The 23,749-nt window shown below is 39.6% G+C and overlaps 2 protein-coding genes across 2 annotated transcripts in view; one reads left to right on the forward strand and one right to left on the reverse strand.

Annotated features, from left to right (window-relative positions):
• Positions 1 to 7,503: 7,503 nt before the first annotated feature.
• On the reverse strand, positions 7,504 to 10,167 carry ATG12 (autophagy related 12). Its single transcript, XM_056513042.1, has 4 exons — positions 9,996 to 10,167; positions 9,720 to 9,856; positions 8,275 to 8,337; positions 7,504 to 7,926 (listed from the first exon to the last, which is right to left on the reverse strand). Exons 1-4 carry the CDS (start codon positions 10,165 to 10,167, stop codon positions 7,867 to 7,869), a joined length of 432 nt encoding a protein of 143 aa, XP_056369017.1. The 3' UTR covers positions 7,504 to 7,866.
• The window catches only part of AP3S1 (adaptor related protein complex 3 subunit sigma 1), a 28,421-nt gene continuing 14,787 nt past the window's right edge, over positions 10,116 to 23,749 (forward strand). Inside the window, exons 1-4 of the mRNA XM_056513041.1 lie at positions 10,116 to 10,562; positions 12,568 to 12,659; positions 15,212 to 15,323; positions 23,539 to 23,610. Coding sequence (XP_056369016.1) covers positions 10,494 to 10,562; positions 12,568 to 12,659; positions 15,212 to 15,323; positions 23,539 to 23,610 — 345 coding nt within the window. The 5' untranslated portion in view covers positions 10,116 to 10,493. The remainder of the gene's footprint in view (positions 10,563 to 12,567; positions 12,660 to 15,211; positions 15,324 to 23,538; positions 23,611 to 23,749) is intronic.

A 23,749-nucleotide genomic window follows, 5' to 3' on the forward strand; every position in this document is an offset into this window, starting at 1 on the left:
AGCTGTTGGTTTGTGCTCTCAAAAGACTGGATGGGCAAGTAGCACCTTTTTTCAGGACTTACCTGAGTAGTCTCATACAGCACCACTAAAACTGCTGTAGGTTACAAGGAAATAGAATTAGTGTGAAATATCCTGTCATTTATTTCAAAGGCAGAATTCACATTCTTTTGGCGGCTGTTGGAAGCACCGTCCAAAAGAATAAAATGTTTCTCAAGAATAAATTGCAAGAATTACAATAATGGGTCATGAAATGACGAGTGAGCTAGGTTTTGAAATATTTTTGTCTTACTCTGATATTCACAAGATCTGACAGAAACTGACTTCCAGCAGCTATATTTCTCTGCTTATTTGTACACCTGTGCTTAGAGGTATTTTCCCTGGCATTTAAATCTAATGGAAAAAAGTGTTATGCCACTGCTGTTAATCCCTGACCTCAGTACTTTGATTCCTTTGCCACAATGTTGATGAGATCATTAGTTAATACTGCTAGTAAAAATAAAAGGACATTTTATTTTCCATCTATTACAAGTAAGGGACCAGACTGGATCTACCTACTGCAGTTTCCTACTGGTGCTGTTCATTCCAGTTTATATAGTTATACTTTTTATTTGCTCCTATTCAAAAGTGTTACAGCTTTTAATTTGGAATTGTTCAACATACTTTTTGATCCTCAAAACTTCTACAGGAGTTGTTTACTTGACTGCCTGGATACCATTAGGAACAATATTTATGTCTCTTCAACTTGTGCTTTTGCTTATGCCCTATTGACAGAAATGGCATAAGGGTCTGCGCACATACAGCTGTTAACTGTCACTGAAAATTCAATATATAAAAAAGAGAACATTGAAATCCACACAGCATAGAAATTGTTTTTACATTCTAGCTGTGATTCTGCACAAGGAGACTGCAGGATTTTATGCACTTTTATTGCTAGAAATCATACACCTGCAGAAATTAAATATTAGATGTATTTCTCAAGTATGCTATTAAAAACTTGTCTCGGAGAATAGGAATTTGGGCTTTAAGCACAAAAGCTTTGCTTTATGTACAAATGCTGAAGCACTCTGCTACCACTCAGAAGACAGGTATAAGCAAATCAAGCAACGATTTGTCATGATATCTAACTCCAAGAGCAGCTGAAGAACTCAAGCATGCACTGGTGTGTCATCTCCAACTGTGGGACAGCTCACAAGGTTTCTCTCATGCTTTATTGAGGAAAATCTTCAAGTCAGATAGATGGAATTATCGAACTACAGCATTAGACACTTTGCACCATGTACTAGGCCTGCAAATGTAGCCTGTGACTGTACTTTATTTTACATCTTGTAACTCCAAATAAAAATTGTGAGTTGAAGGTGGGACCCAAGGTGTCTGAATGACCAGACTCTTGCTGTGTCTCTTTGGTCTGTTAGCCTGGCCAGGTGGTAGCACTTCAACATCGTAATGAGTACTTACACCTTGTCCTCCAGATAGAATGACATCCAGGGGTGCCCAGCACATCCAGGGGTACACAGCACATCCAGGTGTGCCCAGCACATCCAGAAATGCACAGCACATCCAGGGGTGCAAACCACATCCAGGAATGCAGAGCACATCCAGGACTTTTACTAAGTCACCTCTTTGTTAAGTCTCTGTTCACATAAGTTTGTGATGTTTGTAGAGGGCTCTGAAGAGAAAACCTGGATCTGCAGTTGTAGTGCAAGTTTTGGGACTATGTGATTCAAATGTAGTCCTGAATCAATGTATCAGTGCAGCTGTTCCTCATTAGTATAATGTGTAAAGTGAGATTGATCACTCAGTAAGAGATCTTACATGAAAAACTGTTGCATGGATTCTGAAAAAAAGCTTGAAAACAAATGTATCAAACTTCAGGCATCTTCAGACTAAAAATATCCAATAAAACATGAGTGAAATGAGGACACCACATACAAAATCATACACAGAAAGCACCAACAACAACTAAATGGCATGAGCTCTGCTGAAGGTAAAAACAAACTCCAAACAATGTAGTGAAGACTTGTGTGGTATTAAACCACATAGCACAGAAAGGACTTTTGGAAGGATACTCTGATCCACTTTTGGTGGGACATTAGTACACCATGCGTGTGCTATAAATAAAACACAAAATATTGACATTTTTCTCCTCAAGAAAGACACTTGAAAATAAGTTTGTGGTCTTTTTCCATTTATGGTATTTACATGAGAAAGCCAAAATGCTGGCTAGCCTCTGCATTAGGAATATTACTGTGCAGTTTTGCTTGGAGATCTTTTTCCCTTCCTTTGACATTTCCCATTAAGAGCTCTTTAGGATTATTAGTTCTGATACCAAATAGAGTTCAAGGGATACATCTTTATCTGCTTAAAATAATACATTGATTTTTGCAATTGTAACATGTTAACTCAAACTTTTTTTTAAGGTTAGGCCCCCAATGCAATTATATTTTAACTCTATGCTGTGTCCATCTAATTGATAAACATACTATATATAAATAATTTGCATGTGGAATCATTCCAGTGGAAGATACAGAGCAAGGATTCCAAAACTCCTGCACTTTAAAAAAAAAAATTTTTAAGTAAGGTTCATCATCTACTTTTAATAAAGAAAGGTATGTTGAACCAAGACATATAGCTAGTACTTTCCCACCATCTATAATCTGCATACTCAACAAAAAATGTTGCTGAATGTGGCTATAAGTACGCATTCAGAGCCTCTCCACTTAGAGAGACAATTGCATGGAGAGGATGCAGGGGAGTAATTTTTCAAAAGTTCCTAGATTGCTCCTGAAGTTTGAAGAGGGACCATGCTTTTCCTTCTGAAGTTTAACTCTTCTCATTGTGCATATAAGGCAATGAATGCCTCACCTTAAATTCCACCTGTTTACCTAGAAACAAGTATCCCAAGGACTGATCTGTGGCACAGGGGCCAGCTTGCAAAGAACAGATTACATACATGTTATTTACCTTCTGAAATCCATAACAGGCTGATCAGATCCAAAGTGCCCACCAGAAATGGTACCTTGCCAGCTCCTGAATTGAGCACAGGCCAAAACCCATGCCAGCAACTGTTCTAACAACCAACGGAACAGATGACTGAGCTACAATGTCCCAGAAAATTTCCTGGCACTACCAAGTCTAGTGACACAGATGTAGTGTGACAAGCTTAACATTAAGCCTTTAACATACTCATTTTGGTCTCAGACAAAAATGTGATTCTACCTTTTTTAACCACCTATTTTAGGATGAAACAATCTCTAAATGAGCTTTTGTCACTCTAATTCTGACTGAAAGAGGCATCTGACATCTCATAGTGTTATGGCTATTAAAGCAAGAGCAAAGCGTGGATTTTTATAACATTTAGCCTTGGAAGCATATTAAATATGGTAGTAACAAACCTGAAGCATGGTCTTCGCTAAGAAATACATTTTACATGTTTTCTTGTCAAGTGTTTTTCTTTTCTTGATGATCCAATATAAAAGAAGGTTGAAAAGATCTCAATTTTTTAATGCACATTTTTATACAAGCTTGTAACAGTCACAGTCCTTATGAAAAACCCTGGAGTTGAAGGAATTTTTGCTCCCCTTTTTTTTTCTCATCCTCAAGATGAAGATATTGTAGTATGACAATGCCTTGAATAACCTCAGTATAATATTTCTGAAGAGTAACTGAGACTTCTTGTAGCCAAGAACAATGCAAGCCAAAAAGCTGTTCAAACAGGCAGAACTTGATTTGCAAAATGAGCATGAACAGCAACAATCAGTAAACAGAAGCTGCTTTGGAGTTGGAAGGAGTTTGAAGAATGGATGTGCGGATTTCCAATCCCCCCACCATGAATTTACTGTGTATTAGTACATTTGAGATTAAGTTGTGGGGATAATTAACTGTGTTGGATTGATGTGGCCAGAAATGTGTATTCTATCACCACCTGTTGAAGCCGGGCAGTGATTCCTTATCTCCGTGGCACATACCATGTGCTAATGGGCCATCTTTAAGACTAGGTGAGGCAATCATCTTTATCTTTTCCACAACCCATCCTCCCTCCAGGAAGATATACTGTCTGCTGCTGGGCCATTAAGTCCTACTGTATGACTGATAAAATTACATTATTCCACTGGGAGATGCTCCAGCCAGGGGGAGGAGCCAAGCCTTTCCTACCTAGATAAAAACTGAGATTTTGGACAGCAATTTACCTGCTTTCCACTGGATTCCAGATGAAAACCGGACATTTCCACATCATCCCTGGACCTTCAGAGGAAAACTGCACCTTCTACAGGAGCACTGCTTCACCTGAACCACATCTGCCACTGCAGGAGGACTGTAGCCACCATTTAATGGGACTGCTACCAACACCCTGACTGACTGACGGGGTGTCAGGTTGTATTCTGACTCTGTCAAGGTTGGGATTGTTCTTTGTAATACTGCATTTCTATTTTAATTTTCCCAGTAAAGAGCTGTTATTCTTAATTCCCATATCTTTGCCTGAGAGCCCCTTAATTTCAAATTTATAATAATTTGGAGAGAGGGGGATGACATTTTCCATTTCAAAGAGAAGCTTCTGCCTTTATTAGCAGGTAACTGTCCTTCAAACCAGAACATTAACACACACACAACTTCTGTTAATTTGCTCAGAATTCACATAGGTGGCACAACTGTGAATTTTATCATTTCATTCTCGAGGTAACTTTAGTTCCATCTAGCTCCCTCAGGTTTCCACGTGTCTCTTTGGTCTTGATTAGTTCAAGCTACAAATTACAAATCTACCATTAATGCTAGTCTCTAAACCATTCTAATAATTCATAAAAATAGTGCCTCACAGTTTAACGGGTTTGCATTTGATGATTATTAGTTGAAACAGCATAACTGAATTTTGCACTTATTTTTTAATATCAGGATGTCGTGAAGTACTACGTCTTTCATAAAAACAATGTAATAACTTCCCTTTCCAATACTTATTTCTCAGTCTTTAAAAATTAGTTTATTGTATTTTTTCAATTTGCCTTTTCTGTCAATTCAATTACATTAAATCAAGTGAATTAATTTACATTACAAATATTGGCAGTTCAGTATAGTATATCAGTATAGTAGCATATTAGTTGAACACAATACTCTGAGTAAATCCAGACTTTTTTTTTGTTCTGTTTTGTATAAATCTCATTGATTTGTCCAAGAGTCAGTCCTTACTTTCACATCCTTTTTCTCCTACTCTAGCAGTTGACGTCACTTATTGACACTGTCACTACTTTTGATCAAGGCATACCAAATACAGAGAACACACCTCATGTTCTGCTTGGCTTCTGATGTTTCAAATTTACTGGAAATATCCTTTACAAAGAAATAAGCAGTTCAGGATCATCCATGATTTTAGAAGCAATAACTGTTCCGTTTTAAAATAGGAGATTTAACATTTCTTCTGGAAATTCTAAGAGCAATGTACTGGGAATCACTTATTTGTTTACTTGACATTTTCTACTTGACATGTTTGCAGTCTAGTTTGTTCCTTAAGAGTCTGAACAAGGAAAATTTTCTGCCACCTGAAGTCCCAGCTCAACTCCAGACAGAAAGAGTCCATGGTCCCTAAGGAGCTACCAGAGGTAAGTACTGACCTCTGATGCAAGGTACAAATCTACAGGGAAAAAGTGGCAAAAAGGAAGATTCTCTCTGTAAAGCAGTACAGAAGTTACACGTGGGAATTAGCAGAACTGGAGCTGGCAGACATTAAAAGTAACAGTAATAAATAAGTATTGTTCAGGGAACAAGCTGAATCTTAGATAAATAAGTAATTCAAAGCTTCATGATTCATTTATCCAGTCCAAAAATGCATGTGGTAAAGAAGGAAATCCAGACCATTACCCATGTGGGTTTTACATTACTGGATTATCACATTTTGAAGAATTGAGGCAAATGATTTTTTTTAATTCAAATTCAGAGGAAAAAAATTATTTAAAGATTTAGCATAAGTGACAACCTTCTATAATTAGTTGGCAGACACAATGACCTACAGTTCTTCTAGATCTTAATGGGTTTTTATTTTTTAAAACCAAAACACAATGTCCCCAATACCCACACACACACATCAAACTTCTTGCATCACTTCTGAAGAGCACATTTGCAGTTTATCAGTAGTTTCATTTGTTAAGATCAAGTGAGGTGAAAGGCACCAATAGAACATTCTTTAAAGAGAACCAGACTAGTAGCTTATCTTAGGTAAACATACTGTCACACGGGAGAACAAACTACTTTTATTTTTAAGGCCAGCATGTGGACATACTATGAAAAAGATTGAAAAAGAGCCCTAGATAAAACCATGCAAATACCTTTGTCCTTGTGTACCCTCTAGTGGCTGTCGAGGTTGTACTGGCCTCACAGTAACTAAGCAGGCAATTTCCTCTATCAGACAGAATCAGTGCTTCCCTCTGCAGCAGCTCTTTTAAATAGATTGAGATTCATGAGGTCAGGGTTCTGAGCAGGCAAAAGTATGTAATAATCAAAGTTTTAAGTTTACAAGAAATTCTGCCTTGTTAGTTTAATGAAGTGAACCCAAGCTTTCCACTTAAAAAGTGCCAAGATACATCAGGCTATTCACACAGCAAGCATTCAGGGTACATGCCTCTGTAACTGGGGTATACATGCATGCTCCCCTCTGAGGTAGAAAAAACCCCTATACACAGGTTGCAGAGACTGCATTAAGAGCCACTTATGTATGAAATACCAGCTCAAGACTACTGTAGAAACATGCTTTAAACTAGAACTGGCTGTACGTGCTGAAGAACTGGATTATGTCAGGGACAAAAACTGTCATCCAGCATAAGAACATCCTGCAAGCATTAATGTTTAATTTGGTTCAGCTTAAACAAACATAAAAGACTGTACAGCAGACATTTCAAATAAACCCACTAAAAATCTCCACTCCTCATACCCAAAGTCCCCAATAAATAAAAGCAAAGCACCCTAGTCAACGTACCAAGTGCTCTCCATAATGGAAAAAACTTCAATTAATCCTCACTGCAATGATCTAGCAAAAGAATATAAATTGCATTCTACTGTTTAGTGGACCAGAGAGCTGGTGAAACATGAAAATTAACAACAGCCAAAAAAAGAATATATGGAGAATATATATAGCACCTCGTATCTACTTCTTCATGAACTCTAGATGCTAGTTGCATCATTTAAAGACATAAGTCATTAAATAACATCAGAAGAAACACCTTGCTGAAGCGTTGAGCCTTTAACAAACCACTAAAAATTCGTGCAGGAGGGAAGTATTGTGGGGCCCCTCATGATGCTGTGCCATTATAAACGAGGTACTCACATGACAAACACAATGAAGGCAAAGGGTGGAGTACTTAGACTAGATACCAGGATCTATATGTCACGAGAAAAAAAAAAAAATCAAAGTGCTGTGTTGAAATGATGAGATAATGCCAATTCAAGATGAAGATTTCACAAAGAGGATACACACCACAGATGTACCACACGCCAGAAGTAAACCGGATCCCAGGCTACATGTACAACAGACATTACTTTTAATAAAAACGTTCTCTTATATTCAGTACAGCACATAGACAGAGCTGCCCAGTCATTCCTGCAGACACCGAAACAGTTTCCCTTCAGACACAGCAATTAAGTAGCCAGCAGCAAGAGCGCTGGCTCTACTCTACATGGCAGATGCAGGTGTTTTTTCTGCACTTCAAATGTACATCAGGAAAAAGCCATGTGATCACATAGCCTAGTCAGCTCTTTGTTTGTGTTATTCACCTGCATCACATGTTCATAGGCAGCAATGCAAAAATTCCTCTGTGTGTTTACAGCCTAAGTTTGTCCTTTCTCCATTTTTGAAGAGAACACCTGAACAACTGTATTGCCAGTCATTCATCCCCATGCCTGAGTTTTGCAATAATGCAGTACAAGCTTGCCATCACTTCCAAAACACTGCAAGAAAAACAAAAAAAAGAGAGCTGTTACAATTATTCATGGGCTAGCATATACATGAAGCAAAGCAAAGAGCCTTCCCACCAGATACATATGTCATGGAATATTGTCATGAGAAAGCTCTCCATAAATGAGAGACATGACAACACACTGCACATGGAGGAATGCACTTCCAGAGACTGCATGAAGTCACATCTCTTTGGATCACATTCACACAGATCTGTGAATATTAACCACACTACGCCAAATGTAAGATATTACTGCTAGGGACAGTAACAGATTTCAAGTGCCCAAGGTGTGCTGATCCTGCTCAATACGTTTGGAAAGAATATTTAAGATGTAAGTTACCTCATAGAGAGTCCCCACTTCTTGGTCTGGAGATGGAGCAAAAGACTGGTTTACATATATGAACTGCAAGAAAATGAGAGAGAAGAGATGGAGATCTCACATGGATCTCACTGAGAACACACAAGAATCATTCTGCAGTCAAAAGTTCTCTTATAATCTTTAAGCCTATAGCAGAATATGACCAGTTACTATCTTCATTTCAGCGTGGAGGAGCAACATGATCATGAGGAGTCACCTCTGTCTGGCCAGCCACACCAAGTCAAAGTAAGCGTGCTGACTTTCTTTTTTCTGCAAGCTGACACTTTACTCTCCCACACAGCAGCACAAAGTGAAGTCACTGGTTTAGCTCTTGCTCTTATTTCAACCAAAACCACTCATGCTATTCCAGATTCATCAATTAGTATGGCCACCAGAAATTAGAAGCATCTTGTTCTATTCTGAAGTCATTCTCACTTCCTGCTCCAAAAAATGCATTAAAATTAATAGGAGCTAATCCACAATGACAAAGAGGGCCTTGGGATCTGCCCTGTGAGGCAGATGTGGGTACTGGGGTATCATGTGCTACTTCCAAATAAAAAATATAAAATTCTTAGGGCTTTGTTCTTCAAGCATAGTCTCAGTCTTCAGCCACACTGGAAGGCTATATGCTCCTATTTTTTTTTTTGCCCTGAGATAATGAGATGATAGCAACTGAATCAAACTGTTGAGAATGTCCTTAATTAATATCATACTTATCACTCATCTCATATTCAACCATGGAAAAGCAGACTCCTCATGATTTCCAGGTGAATGAAGTTCCTGGCCTCAGTGCACTTATGCCTCTACATATATGTGCCTATACATATATACATATATATATATATCTCTCTATAATTATAAATTCTGCTCCAAACCAGGAACAGACTTAATTCAGCTACACTAGTTGACTACTTTAATGAGTCTAGCTTTAACTGTACATCTTAAATAGAAACTTTGGACTGTATGGACGTTGAGAGTTCACTGCAGAATAACAAAATCAGTGCAGTTGTATTTCCAGCTCTTCCAGTGTTATCACGAGACCACTTTGGCTGGTCACTTCTGAAAGAAGGAACACATAAATAATAGCGGCAATCTGCTGCCCAAGGGCAAACACTTCCCAATTACCCATTACACGGTGTCTAGAAATGTTTCCCTAGGATACACGGCTGCTCAGCGTGCACACATCTCTACCTGGCAGACACGAAGAAATACAGACACTGCAAAAAGCCCAAAGGTCAGCGCAGAGATACCCACACCACGCTGCTACAGCTCGCTCAAAATTACATTCTGGGGTCTACTTCGAACAGTTCTCTCGATGCTTCTCCTCCACGTTTCCTACAGGTAGCTGTAGCCTAAATTTCATCAGTGCCTTTGCAGGGTTTGACAGCGCCCTGGGCCCGCAGATCCCGCCCGGTGCCCGCCCGTACCAGCTGTTCGGAGGCCATCAGCTTGAGGAACTTCTTGATGAAGTCCACGAGGCCCTGGATGGTCCGGGTCCGCTCCACCGCCCACTTCTTGGTCCTCATGATGGGGGTGTCGCCCACGGCCTTCAGCAGCACATCAACTGCGGGGAGAGCCGCGTCACAGCGGGCCCGCCCCCCGCCGCCCATTGGCCCCTACCGCCCGCCCCCGCCGCCTATTGGCCGCCGCGCCTGCCCGTCACCGCGCTCGCCCGCCCCGGCAGAGGCCTCTCGCCCCATTACTTTTCTTCTTCGCGTCGCCCGCGGGTTCCTCGGTGCCCGGCGATCCTGCTGGGGGCGGAGTCGATTCGGCGGGCCCCGCCGCGGTCCCGCCGTCTGGGGCCTCCTCCCCGCCGTCGCTCCGGCCGCCGCCCTGCGCCGGGGCGGGCGGCGGCTGCTCCTCGGGCTCCGCCATGATACTGCTGTTGCGCGGACGGCGGGAAGTGACGCCACACGAAAGGCGGCCTCCGCCCCGCTAGGCGTTTTGTCCCTCGTGGGACGCCGCATTCCCGTCACGTGACGCGCCAGGAGCGTCACGTGCGGCGCGAGCCGTCCCGCCGGCAGCGGCCGCGCCCCGCCGGTCACGTGGTCCGCGCGCCCCGCCGGCACCGGCACGAGAGCGGGAGCGCGGCAGGGAGAGGGAGAGGAACGAGAGAGAGGGACGGGAAAAGGAAGAGGAGGGGAGCGGCACACAGCACAGCTCGTCCGGCCGCCGCCGCCGGCCCCCGCCGCCGCCCCATCATGATCAAAGCCATCCTCATCTTCAACAACCACGGCAAGCCGCGGCTCTCCAAGTTCTACCAGCGCTATGTACGGGCGGGCCGGGGCTCGGCGGGGCGGGCGCGGCCCGGGCGGCGGCCGCGCCTGGCGGCGGGGTGTACGCGCGGCCCGGCCCGGCCCGGCCCGGCCCTGCCGGCTGCGCTGGGCCCGGGGCAGCGCCGTGGGGCAGGGACGGTGCTGGGAGCGTGCACGCGGGGCTTCGGAGAAAGCCGGTGCTGTTTTGGGATTTGCCTTTTGGGAGCTCCGAAGGTGAAGCGGGGAGGGAGGGAGTCTCGTCCGGCGGCGGGCTTGGCTGCCCTGCAGCTGTCTGAAGAGAGCTGCCTTGTCTCTCTGCCCGGCGCCGTGCTGCGTGTCTCCGAGCAGGGCTGGCAGAGCCACTTAAGCGGAACCTTTTCTTTCGGAAAGCGTCACTGTGCTGTAAATTTGCAGTTGACATGAGAACGTAAGGGACCAGAAAAGAGCATTCTTTCACACGGCAGAAGGCGAGCGGCAGAGCAGGTCTGAAAATGCAGCACGAGCACTCAATCTGCATGGAGAGAAAGTACAGTGGGAGCTCGTGATTTAGTTCAAGGATAAGAGATTTTAAGATGATGTTTTGAGCGTACTTTATTTCCTAGCAAATATGCTGAGGTCTGCTTGGACATTAAAATACAAGAAAACAGCAGGTATTTCTTACAGTTGTGTAAACAACTTTTCCTAGCAGTGGAGTTAGTTGGATTTGTGGCCCCTTTCTTGCAGTTCTAGCTGTTACAGAACTCCTAGTTCATTGATAAGGATGCATCTTACTTGCACACCTCAGAGCAGAAATGATGGCTGTGACGCTTCAGTTCGGCCAGGTTTTGCATTAAAGGATTGTAACTGATACAGGTCCTTCTGATGTGTGACTAAAGCAGAAGGGGAAGGAGAGGAACAAATGGCCAGAGGATACCAGATTTTTCTTGTAAAACCATTCTGATCTACTGGTTTTGTAACTGGGCTTAAAAGAAATTCTCAGTGCCTAAAGTAATATGTTTGAATCAACATAGCATTAGTGGATACCAGATTAAATTAAGAAACTTTCTGGTGCACAGAAACAGGTGCAATCGAATAGATTGGATTTTTATGTGTGATTTCAATAATGTAGATTTGTTTGTGGACCTTTTGAAGCTTATGCATTCTTCAGTGTCAGTTGAACCAGTACTTGAGGCAAATCTCAGCTTTTTTCTACAAGGCAACACATTTGCTTTCTAGAGGGATTGATTTGGTCAGATCTGTGAAAGATGCATTTTTTGTTTCATAATACTAAAACTTATAGATCAAGCTGATATATATATATATATGAGAATGGCAACAGCATAAAATGAAGTTAATAATATTTAGTTATTGGGTAGAGTTAGGTAGAGCAATAATAATTTATGGCAATTAAAATATATGTCATAATTTTGTCTTTCAGAATGTAGACCTGTGGATGTAATTTCAAAGTTAAAAATTAAATGTCTAAAGAGCAAGAAGAATTCAGTCTCAGAAGTGTTGTTTCTGATCTGCTAAGAGTTAAGGTCATGGCTTAGGAGAACTTGTTGCTTATGGTGCCCCTGTATTTTAAGATATTTCTGGAAGTATAACATATTGTGGGATTTGTAGCTTCCTTTCTCCCTTCAAGCTTTGGGGACTTTGCTTTATTCTCTGTTTATGGATAAAAGCAGTTTCAAAGCATGCTTTCAGGCATGTAGCTGTTCAGGCTATGTTAGAGATACAAAAAGTTCAAGCTACTTGAGAATACTTCCAGTTTACTTAAGAAAGCTACATTTAGATTAATTGTTTGCAGATGTTCCTTAAAAAGAATCACTTTTCCACATTTCTCAGCAATACCTTCTCCTGCAACTTATAAATAATGGCTTTTTGTGTTGAAATGACACAAACAATACACATCTTGTTAACTGACAGATTTAAGGCTTCAGAAGTAGATGGTTTGATAGTGCTGACACACTTCGTGGTTTACAGTCTTTTGTGCTGTGCGTTGTCAATCCTTTTTAGCAAAATGTGTTTTCTTCCGCAGAGTGAAGATACTCAGCAACAAATTATCAGAGAAACTTTCCATTTAGTATCAAAACGTGATGAAAATGTCTGTAATTTTCTAGAAGGAGGACTGTAAGTATCAAGTTTGAAATAAATGCCCAATACCGACTTTCAAGTATTATTACTTCTGATTGCAGTACAACTTTTGCCAGCTGTAATGTAAATGCCATGTAACTTCAGACTTGTTGAAACATACAGAATTATATCATTCTGCAACAAATGTACATATTCTTTACCAACTGAAGCACAGCTATATATACCAAAATGTGTCAGACAATAAAAATATTTTTTTCCTGCTTCTGTAATGGCCACAGTGCCATATCTAGTGCCATGATTGTTTCAGATGCAAAGATGGGGAAGGAACAGGCAGATATTGTTTTGCTAAAATCAAGCTAAAGATTTCTGGTGACATTTTAAGAAGCATTGGCACTTGCCATACATATTGAATCACAGAATATTCTGAAGGGACCTGCAAGGCCTCTGAAGTAAATAGCCCAGCCTTGGTGTTTTTAGCACCATGCTCTGACCAGCTGAGCTAAATCTCTAGAAAATTAAAATATCTTGGAGCTGTTCTTTGGCTTGAACTCCTAAAATTTGAGCAGACAGCCTTTGATAATAGGATTCCTCAGCCTTTTTATCAGGATTTGGGCTTGCTGTCTGAGTTAGGAAGAAAAAAAATAGGTTTTAAGCGTGGTAACTAGTACAGTTTCAACCAAGATATTTTAAATAATAAAGGAAAAGTAAGGTAGGAGGAAAGTGAGGCTTATGTGTTCTGTCTCTCTAAGATACAAAACAGTCTTCTTTGAATTATCTTCATTGTTTTTGAAGGTCTTCTTGCTTCAGCTGAAGAAATTCTGAAATGGAGATGTGTTTTATTTTGAAGTTTTTATTAGCCATCAAGAGTAAATAGACGAAGAGGTTAGAATTGATGGAATAAGCTCATGATCTCCAGTCTATGACATAGAGATTATCATAGTCTGTTAAATATTATCTTTATGGGAATTTCTGGGTACTGAAAGTTGGTCTGCTAACACCTAGATTTTTCTGTGTGCAGAGTCAGTAAAATGCTTAACTGTACCATATCAGCTAGGATGTCTTTTTTCGTGATCAAAGTGATTCCTGATTTTTTTTAATTACAGTTTTTTAAATTTAAATTATTCTTTTCCAACTACTCAAGTGGTGATTCTATCACTGGGTTCTTTGAGATGATCTCAGCTTGGAAACATTCTGGCTTGAATTCTGTAAGTGAAAGGCAGAAGACATTTGGAGGTTTTTAAAAAATCACAGCTGCTTAACAAGAATAAACTGAGACAGAGAACACAATTCTGGCTTTCCTCCTACTGCTTATTTACAGGGTTACCATTTCAATATTTTTTGAGGGATGTTTTTTTTCAGAACAGGGTTCACTTTATGGTTTGCAGTTTATCCAAAGGTCTCAAAATTTAATGTGTAGAACTGTGTGTACTTCAAGTAGGAAGTATTTGAAAGAATTGGGTAAATAGATCACAAAAAAAGAAACTTACATTGTCATGTTTTTCTACTGTCCTCTTTGTTTGTAGTAGTGTAGTAGTCTGATACATAAACATAATTCCTGCTTTTCAGAAACAAAGGGTTCCCCTTCTCTACCCCCATCCCTGCTTTCTGCCAAGCATTAATGCAAAGTTCTTAAGCAAAAGTGACCTGAAAGATTTTTTTTTTTTTTTAATTTTTTTTTTTAATCTGTGTGTTCTCTCCCTGTGATAAAGACAGAAACTAAAGGGATGAGTTATGGTGCACCAAATGGGTGATTTAGTTCTGGTACAGAATTAAGGAAAAATTGCGATAGTCATGGCCATGTAGGTTCAGCCTAAAAAATACTTTTGGCTCTGTAGAAGTGGGCCTCTTACAGCTCAGAGCAAATGTCAGTGATCTGATGTAGCTCTCCTGTGCTTTGTGTGCCTTTTTTTGGAAGGTCAGAGCAGAAGAGTGGAAGAACCTACCTCTTCAGACCTCTTCTCTTTCAGTGCCATGATGATTAGTGAGTCTATAAAACTAAATTGCTTCGATGACTGTACAATTGCATCATAAACTATTGCTTGAAATATGGTCCTACTTCTTAAGATGTCAAACATTTTTTAGCACAGGTGTTACATGCTCTTGATTAGTAAATGGATCATAAACCTAATTTTTTGTAATCCAAATGCCAGTCTTCATTAGAGGTTTTTTCTCTTGATGCTCCTCAGAGAAGGTCAGGGAAGGATTCATAGGTACACACTGTTAATCTGCAAAGCAGATTATTCCCTGTGCAGTGCTTGCCTGCTAATGTGGAATAGAAGTACATTTAATACTTGGTTTTTTTTTGTGATCTGTTTTAATTGATTTTAATAAAAAGGTGCACAGGTTGATGTAATTTTTATATCGATGTGGATGACAATAACTGCTTTTGTGGTAAATGTAAATTGGTCTGTCTTGTTACTTAGTCTTCCATTGGAATTATATCACAAAACAAAACTTGCAATATAGTTGGATTTGGGAGAGCTTCAGCTGTTAATAATAGGTCTCCTATTAATTGAAATAACTGTGAGGATTTGCTCAGCTTTTCCTGAAGTGCTAACTTCCTTTTCTTTGTTTTATTTCCTCTTTAGATTAATAGGTGGGTCTGATAACAAACTAATTTACCGACACTATGCCACCTTGTATTTTGTCTTCTGTGTGGATTCCTCAGAAAGCGAGCTTGGTATTTTAGACCTCATACAAGTAAGTTCTTTTTGCTTTGTGTTTTTTTTTTTTTTTTTTTTTTTTTAATTCTTAATAACTGTAATTCAATTTTGGAGTAGCTTAGAACTTAAATATTTTTCTTGCCTTTTTTTGGTAATATTTGGAAGGTTGCTTTTGTACTGTGAACATACCAAGAAGTGCTGAGTATTATTCTTTGCACTTTTCTGGGCTGTCCTTGAAACAGTCATTTCCCAAATTGATGGGAGGAAACTGTTGGGAGCCTCCTGGACACAAACTTATTTTTTGTTTTAACTTTTCAGGACCCTTTTTTGGCTGCAGGTAAAAATGGTGCAATTCAAACATCTGCTGCACAAGTGTAGATTATGAGAACTCTGATAGGCAATGCTCTGTGTGTAAATATATATTTATGTATACTAATATATATCCAGACTCACATGCACATACATGCATGTATAGATTCACTGTAAATGTATGATGCATAAATATGCCTCAAACTTCCTTGGATTAAACTTTCCTTGTGGCTTATGAGCTTTTTGACAGGTATGCCTTAGAGAATGAGAGCAAATGCTCCCTTAGATATGTGTTCTGCACCAGGGGACTTGGGATGGGTGGGGATTGGCTGGGAGAAAGAAGATCCATAAGCCTAGATTCTTTCTGTATCACAGTAAGAAAGCTGAACAGCACAAATGGGTTAATAAGGTAACTGCTTAATAGGACAGAGTGAAAAGATGAGTGCAGATGGTAAATCTTACACCTCTTCAGGTGCTGGGCATGCCAACTTCATGTGGTACCTGGTGGAGCCCAAGTGGGTTTTCCCACTGTGCATGGGGCAGAGCAGATCCTATCTATGGAGAGAAGCTCTCCCTCTTTTGAATCTTTGAGCTATTGTATAATTTCCTCACAGGAAAACGATTCTTGCTAAAGGTTATTTTCAGGAGAACTTCTTGCTGCAGTTTGAGGTCATGGTGAGGCCATACAGGTTCTGGTTTCCACGTGGGAGCTGCCTGCAGGCTCCTCTGTTAGTGTGAGCTGGCTGAGTTTATCCCTTAGCCAAGGAATTTCTGCAGCACAGCACAGGCTTGTGTCTATTCAGGTTGTGCTACATGGATGACTAACCCCTAAACATGCAACAGTCTCTTAGTCAGAATCAGTATATTCCATTCCTACAGTTCATTTTTGCCAAGGACATTATGTTAAGAAGATCCGGGCTGCTCGGCCCAGTAGAGCAGATAGGGCCCGTTCAAGATCACTGACTCCTTAGATAGAATGTCTTCTGCAAGGCTTCCAGGTGTAATTTCCTTCCAGCTCAGACACCATTGAGTTCAACTCCTGACCTTGCCCAGGGCAGGCCAAGAATCACACCATGTACCTTAAAGCGTTCAAATGCTTCTTAAACTCAGGCAGGCTTGATACTGTGGCCAGTATTAAAACTACTAGGTACATCCCTATCAGCCTTGTAACAAATATCTTGTCTGGTAATATGAGCATTCCTAGGTCAAGAGGCCTCTGCCTAAATCAGTGATCTTTTTCAACTTAAAACTTGTAAACAAACAATTTCATTGACGATCATTAGTGAACTCAGATGTGGCAAAAAATAGTTTCACACCGTTAAGTGATTTATGTCTTTGCATAAAATGGATCTCAGTTATATATGTATATATATATAAAACAGTAAATATAACTTCCTATTAAGCCTTTCGAAAGCTTGCATGTCAGGAGAATTAATTTATTGCATAAGTAAAATCTATCCTGAGATATGGGATTCTATCAGTTGGTTTTTTCACTTTGAATCACTACAAGTCTCTAAAGCCTCACAGTTCCCTGCTGACCTTTCTTGAAGCCGCATAGCTTCTCACAGACACCTTGAGCTGTTCAGAACAGCTGATCTAGTGTTGCAGGAGCAATCTGTTCTGGATTGTTATATCATCTTTGGTCATAGAACATTCTGCAATATCTTAGCAGCACAGCATTGACAAGTATGGTACACAATGGCTGTGCCTGTTCTTAGCAGTTTGTTGTACAGGGTTGCTTAGTTGCCTGTTGCATAGTGTGTCTTCTTACTTGGAACTGCCAGAGTATTTATGAACAGAGAAAAGAAGCATATTCATACGTAGACAGTGTCGCCTAAATTATACATTCAGGTGTTGAAGCAAATTGCTTAAACTTAGTACTACCTGTAATTGTATAGCCCCCACACTTCTTGAATTAGAGAATTTAAACTTTTCTCTAAAATGCTTTGTTTCTTGTATCAAAAATATTTCAATAGATATTAATCTCCTTTCTCCTTTTAATCTCTTTGTATTTCACATTTTTCCAAAAATGCCCAACTAATTATATGTCAACATAATTGCTTAAGGGAGACTGAAATAATAAAAATGCTATTTCCGTTTGTAGTAATACTAAGTTTTTCTGACCTGTATGATTTTGTTTATAAATCATACAGTCTCACCACAGTGCCTACAGCTGTTGAGGATTCCAATTTCTCTTAATCATTGTAATTCAACCATTTGATTACAGTGTAGAGTATTAGAGATATATTAAATATTAAGAGTATAGAGAATAATTAAATATTTTTAATTTCTAGACTGGCTAGAAGAAGGATCTATTTAATCCTAGCAATCAGAATCAAATGTATCTTTTACTGAAAGAGGGCCCTCAGGAAGTTTATTATTATTTGTCAATCCCACATGCCACGTAGACTAACAGTATATACACACGTATATTGTATTGAGCAATTAAGTTTTGTTTTTTTCTGAGAAGTGCTTAACCATTTTTATACATATTTGTTTACCGTAGTTTAGAGATAACACAGGTAAGAGACATCTGGACTTTATGAGCCATAATGAATTGTCTAAGTAAGTAGATATATAAGGGACCAGTTTATGATGGAAAGTAAACTGGTAAAATGAACTCAGTATAGCACTTTGGAGGTTTCTGTCATGTAAACTGAATAAATGCATAGGAGATTAAATTACGTATGGCAGTCTGCAGTTCTTTTCAGCAGAAAGTTTTTGTTGAGATACTTCAGATATTGTGAATGTCACCTCTGCATTAGGTCAGAGCTGTTTCACAGGTAAGTCTTCTTTACTTAGATGATAATGAATATGCATTACATCTGCCTTGGGTTTGATACTTTCTTCAACCTGTATTTCTTTGTTCGAACACCTAAGGCAAATTCACACTGTTAATCTTTGACCATTTTCTTCCCCTTTTTCTAAATATGAAGACAAGTTTCTTTTGTCATACATACTTACTTGGATTGGGAGATAGGTCAGCATCTGTCGTATGCTTAGGTTTTGCAGTCTTGGATTCAGTGTAAATTCTGTCATGCTAGTTTAGTGTCTTTGTGTTAGCCTGTGAAATGTAAGGTTTGAGTGCATGGAAGGAAAATGTGTGTGAAGACACAACCAGCCAATAGACTGCCAAAAAGAAAAAAATGAGGGGCATTTACAGTGGTAGCTTAGCTATCTTATGGACCTCAGGGCCTGTGTCAGCTCTAAATATGTGTGAGTATTTCAAAGACATAATGAGTTAGCAAGCAGCAGTCTGTGAGATCAGTCTTCCATAGGAAATTCAGTAGAGTCTTTCAGGGTAATGGTGTTCAGTGAGATGCATGTGGGAAATGCAGTGCAGTTTATGTAATGTGTTTTTCTCAGTTCTTAAAGATAAATGATCCTGACCAGAGATGCTTTTATTCTAATTAAATAAAAAACAGGCATATGGCTGGGCAGATTTAATTACTTCTGTCCTCAGGTTTATCATTGCTGTTTAGCTAAGGAAGAAGAAGGGGATATTCTTGGTATGAGCTACACCTGTTGTTTTTAGTTCATTTTTTGTACCTGCTTTTGTTAGTATTTGGTGTTATCTATGCTCAGATACATTTAATTTATTAGATGTTCCGAGTTTTCTGCTGCCCTTGTTGTCTTCCTACTAGTGTATGATTTATTCCTTTTTTGTCTTACTTGCTTATTTTAAAAATAAGCCCTTCATTTTAAAGGTGATGTTTTATGTTTTGACATATGGCTGAGTATTCCTGGCTTGCACATATTCAATAAAAATTTGGTATTTTGTTTCACATAACTTCCAGTGTGTATCTGTCTTTATTAAAGCATATCTCTTGCAAACGAAATTTGTATGGGTTTGTTTTTCTTTTCATGTTTTCTGTTTACTTACATGGATATGTGCATTTTTTTTTTCTTTTTACCATAAAATATTATAATTTCAAAAATTAAGCACAAGGGGGAGCTAGTTATTAATTCTGCATGCATGCTTATTTTCCTGCTATTCCAGTAATGTCACAAGGTGAATCTGAACTGATGTGTGTGGAGGGTGTGTGTGTGTGCCCATAACAATTTATATCTTTTCTCTTCTGGTTATTGATCTACAAGTCTGCAGTATCTGAAGTGATTACTGAAGTACTTAAATTTTAGCACTACTTGCCATAGCATGCAATTCATTTGACTCAACTAAAATTCTGATGGAAGTGACTCTGATTTTATTTACCGTTGCAATTATTGAAGGCATCTTAAAATAGGCAAAGAAATGGTAGCGTGAAAAATCTGCCTTGCAGACCAGTGTTTTGAAAGACCATTTATAATACATGCAGACCTTGTCATTTCTGGCATTATTCTGGGTAAACTTGCCATCATGAATGAAAGATGGGGGAAATTTCCAAAGTTTCAAAGTTTCCATGAGAAATCTTTAGTCAGTGAAAAATCTCAGTGAAGGAATAGTCAGTGCCAGCTGATTTCTCCTGGATTAAAAAACATTTGTTGCGCATTGCTGGTCGTGTGTTTTAAGCAGAGATTTATGAATTTATTTAGTGTGTGGTGGGGTTGCTGTGTAATAGGTAAAGGTTTAAAAGTAACCACTCCAACAAGGAATCAAGTGTTGCTATAGAAGCTTTATTTACTGGAAGAATGTCAAAAAAATTAAGCTTTTGTGTTGTTGATGTGTGAGCATGTATGCTGCTACTAAATACATGTATCTGGGGGGTATTTTTAGGATTCTTGACTTGCCTTTGTTTTTAATGGGTTCCTTTGTTTTCCAAGGAGCTAGACAAATGAAGTCAGAGTGTGTGAATCATGCAAAGTTGGTGACTTATATGAGGAATAGTGTCAAGCTCTTAGTTCTTGTGACTAAAACCATTGGATAAAGGTTGCATTTACACTGTTTCCAATCTTCTTCTTGCAGCTAATATCAAACAACACTTCTTCTAAGGTGCAAGGAAAGTAAGAGAACATCTTTGGTGATTTGTTTTGCTGCACATGTTGTCAAATGTGTAGTTTTTTTCTGCTTAACATACAAGTTTTTTGTTTGCTTGCATTCCTTCTTTATAGAAGGCTGTTATTATCACAATGAATTAACAACTGCTTGAAGAAAAAAATCCCTGCTTTGCTTAGCTTCAGTATAATTTAACAGAAGCATATTCATTTCCTTAGTTAACTTGTCACCAAACCTTATTGTCCTGAGTCTGCCTCTGAATATGCTGTATGTTCCTAGTTTAAGTGACAGATTTGTATTTTGGTATTAAAGAATAATCCTTGTTTTAAATGCATGTATCATCAGTTAAGTTGTAGTTTGACTTCAACATTTTTAAGACTTCAATAGTAGTAGTAGTTATAGCAAGGGCAGGGTGTGATTGTCCTCTCTTTTATAATGTGAATAGGATTTGAAGACCAGTGATTAGCATATAAAAGTAATCCTTGTTGTTAATGTGAGGTAGGCAGTTGGAAATGGCTGATGTCAAGCAGATCTTTTTCTCTTGGTCTGTAGATATAAATAAATATATTTCTATAGGAGCAGGACTTTTATCCATAAAGATGGAGGTGAATGAAGTTCCATCCAGGTGGAATCTGGTCAGCAGTGGTGTTCTCCATGACTCAGTGTTGGGGCCAGGCCTCTTTAATATCTTTATCAGTGATCTGGATGGGGAGTTTGAGTTCTCTCAGCCAGTTTGCAGATGACTTTGTGGTGAGTGTGAGTGTTGATCTGCTGGAGGGATTCAGACAGGCTGGGGTGATGGGCCAAGGTCAGTTGTATGAGGTTTGACAAAGCCAAATGCCAGGTCCTGCCCTTGGGTCACAACAGTCCTTGCAGTGCTCCAGGCTGGGGCAGAGTGGCTGGAAAGCTGCCCAGTGGAAAAAGACCTGGGGGTGCTGGTTCACAGCATCTGAACGTGAGCCAGCTGTGCCCAGGCAGCCAGGATGGCCGATGGCATCTTGGCTTAGATCAGCAATAGTAAGGCCTGCGACTGTCCCTTTATACTGGGCACTGGTGAGGCTGTGCCTCAAACCCTGTGTCCAGCTTTGGGCTCCTCACTGCTGGAAAGACATTAAGGAGCTGGAGGAAGTCCAGAGAAAGACAGTGAAACCAGTGAAGGGGCTGGAACACAAGTCTTGCAAGGAGCGGCTGAGAGAGCTGGGAGTATTTAACCTGGAGAAAAGAAGGTTTGGGGGAACCTTATCTTTCTGTACAACTATGTGAAAGGAGGTTATAGAGATGCTTCAGTCTCTTCTCCCAAGGAAGAAGAAACTGCCAAGAAGACAACAGGAATAAGAAACAGCCAATAGGACAAGAGGAAGCAGCCTCAGTTTGTGCCAAGGGAGGTTTAGACTGGATATTAAGAGAAAAAATTTCACTGAAGGAGTTGTTGAGCATTGGAATGGGCTGCCCAGTGATGTGGTGGAGTCACCATGCCTCATGTTTTAAAAACATCTAGATGTGGCACTCAGGGCCTTGGGTTAGAGCGGGATTTGATGTGCTAGCTTACCTGTTTGACTCATTTATCTTCAGGTTTCCAACCTAAACAATTCTGTGATCTATGTCAGAAGATGGTTTCTTATTCCTATTTTTCTGATCCTAGGCAGTTTGAAATCTGGTGTCTCTCAAATACTAAGATGGGGTTCATAAATCATATGGAATAGAGAATCAAAATGAGATGTTTACCTTCCATATTGCTTCTTTAGGATGTTTGAGCTTAGAATTGAATACAAAATTGCATACAGTGACAGCTTAATAAGTATACATATTGTGACAACGTGGCCTTGAAACATATAAAACTGATTAAACTTTCCAACAAGTTGCCGTTTATTTTCTCGCCATTAAGATAGAAGATATTGATAGAAGATCAATAGATCTCCTAGATTTATTGACAGAAGATCAGTAAATTCTTACAGAAGTTCTTTTTAACTTTGAAGACCCCAAGGTCAATCTTACATTTAACTTAGAGAGAACTTGACATAACCTGTCATAACTCCATGGGAGTTATCCCTTGGACAAAGGGAGCTGTGCATACAACTGTGTAGACTGGAGTCTTTGACAGCAGTCACCCCAAGCACAAGGTGATTGGCATTCAGGAATGTCAGAACTGCAAGTACAATCATCATTTGATTATGTGGACTAAGTGAGGATCGAGTGCTCTTGGTGTATCAAAGTACAAACACAAATGCCAAGGAATCTGTTTCAGAAACACTCAGAGCAAGGTTATGTACAGACTGTATCTGGCAGGGAATATCAGTGGCTGGAGTTCAGCAGCTGCTTGGATTTTTCTCCTTTATGCTTTTGTATTCTGGTTTCAGAAGGGACTTCCTTGCCTGTGTATAAACTGCTAGACTTTTCTAAATTTATATGTCTATATAAATGTATATAGACATTTATTAATTTCTAAGTTTGTATATGTCCAACAGGATTGGGAGGTGCGGCATTAACACAAATGCCTTTTTGATCCTGGATTCAGTGGGTCTAAGTCAGGTGGAAGCTGGTGTACTGCTTCTGGAAGGAGTGATGCTGACAGTTAACAGCAAAGTTAACAGTCTGGTTAACTAGGAGTTACCTGGAATGTGTAATTATTAAAAATAGTAATAGGAAAAGCTGATGGTTTTTTGCTTCATAATTGTATTCGAATGACATGGGAAGGAGTACTTTGAATCAGCTGCGAAAATTATAGTGTAGATTATGTTACTGGTTTTTCAAGATGTGTCTGTTTTTTAAAACAGTGTGACTTTAAGCAGAGTTTTAACCTAAATTGGCTTGTGCATACAGTTTTGCCTCTCCATAGATAGCATACTTTTGACATAATGTTAACCACATAATTTCTGTAGATGCCTTTAGTGCCTCAAGGTCTGACCAGTGTTTAATTTCTGTATTTGCTTTTCTCAAACCACACACCCAATGGAACTGTTGAGTTTTTGTTGAAGATTGACCTTTGGTGCTTTTTTTTCCCTTTTTGCAGGTATTTGTGGAAACACTAGACAAATGTTTTGAAAATGTCTGTGAGCTGGATTTAATCTTCCATGTAGACAAGGTACTGTGATGACCTGTAATATTTTTATCAAGTAAAACGTTTGGTTCTTCTGATACTTGATATTAAACTCTGCCTTAGTTTCCAGAGAAGGGTAACAAAGCTGGTGAAGGGTCTGGAGAGTAAGTCTGGGGAGGTGTGG

This window comes from Oenanthe melanoleuca, chromosome Z (assembly GCF_029582105.1).
Source record: "Oenanthe melanoleuca isolate GR-GAL-2019-014 chromosome Z, OMel1.0, whole genome shotgun sequence".
Lineage (NCBI taxonomy): Eukaryota > Metazoa > Chordata > Aves > Passeriformes > Muscicapidae > Oenanthe > Oenanthe melanoleuca.

Bases quoted from the DNA above. Each gene is read 5' to 3' on its own strand.
- ATG12 (XM_056513042.1), bottom strand. From the start codon at position 10,167: ATGGCGGAGCCCGAGGAGCAGCCGCCGCCCGCCCCGGCGCAGGGCGGC. The intron at 9,857-9,995 runs GTAATGGGGCGA...CTCTCCCCGCAG, and splicing joins GGGCGACGCGAAGAAGAAAA to TTGATGTGCTGCTGAAGGCC. The intron at 7,927-8,274 runs GTAACTTACATC...TTTTTCTTGCAG, and splicing joins AAGTGGGGACTCTCTATGAG to TGTTTTGGAAGTGATGGCAA.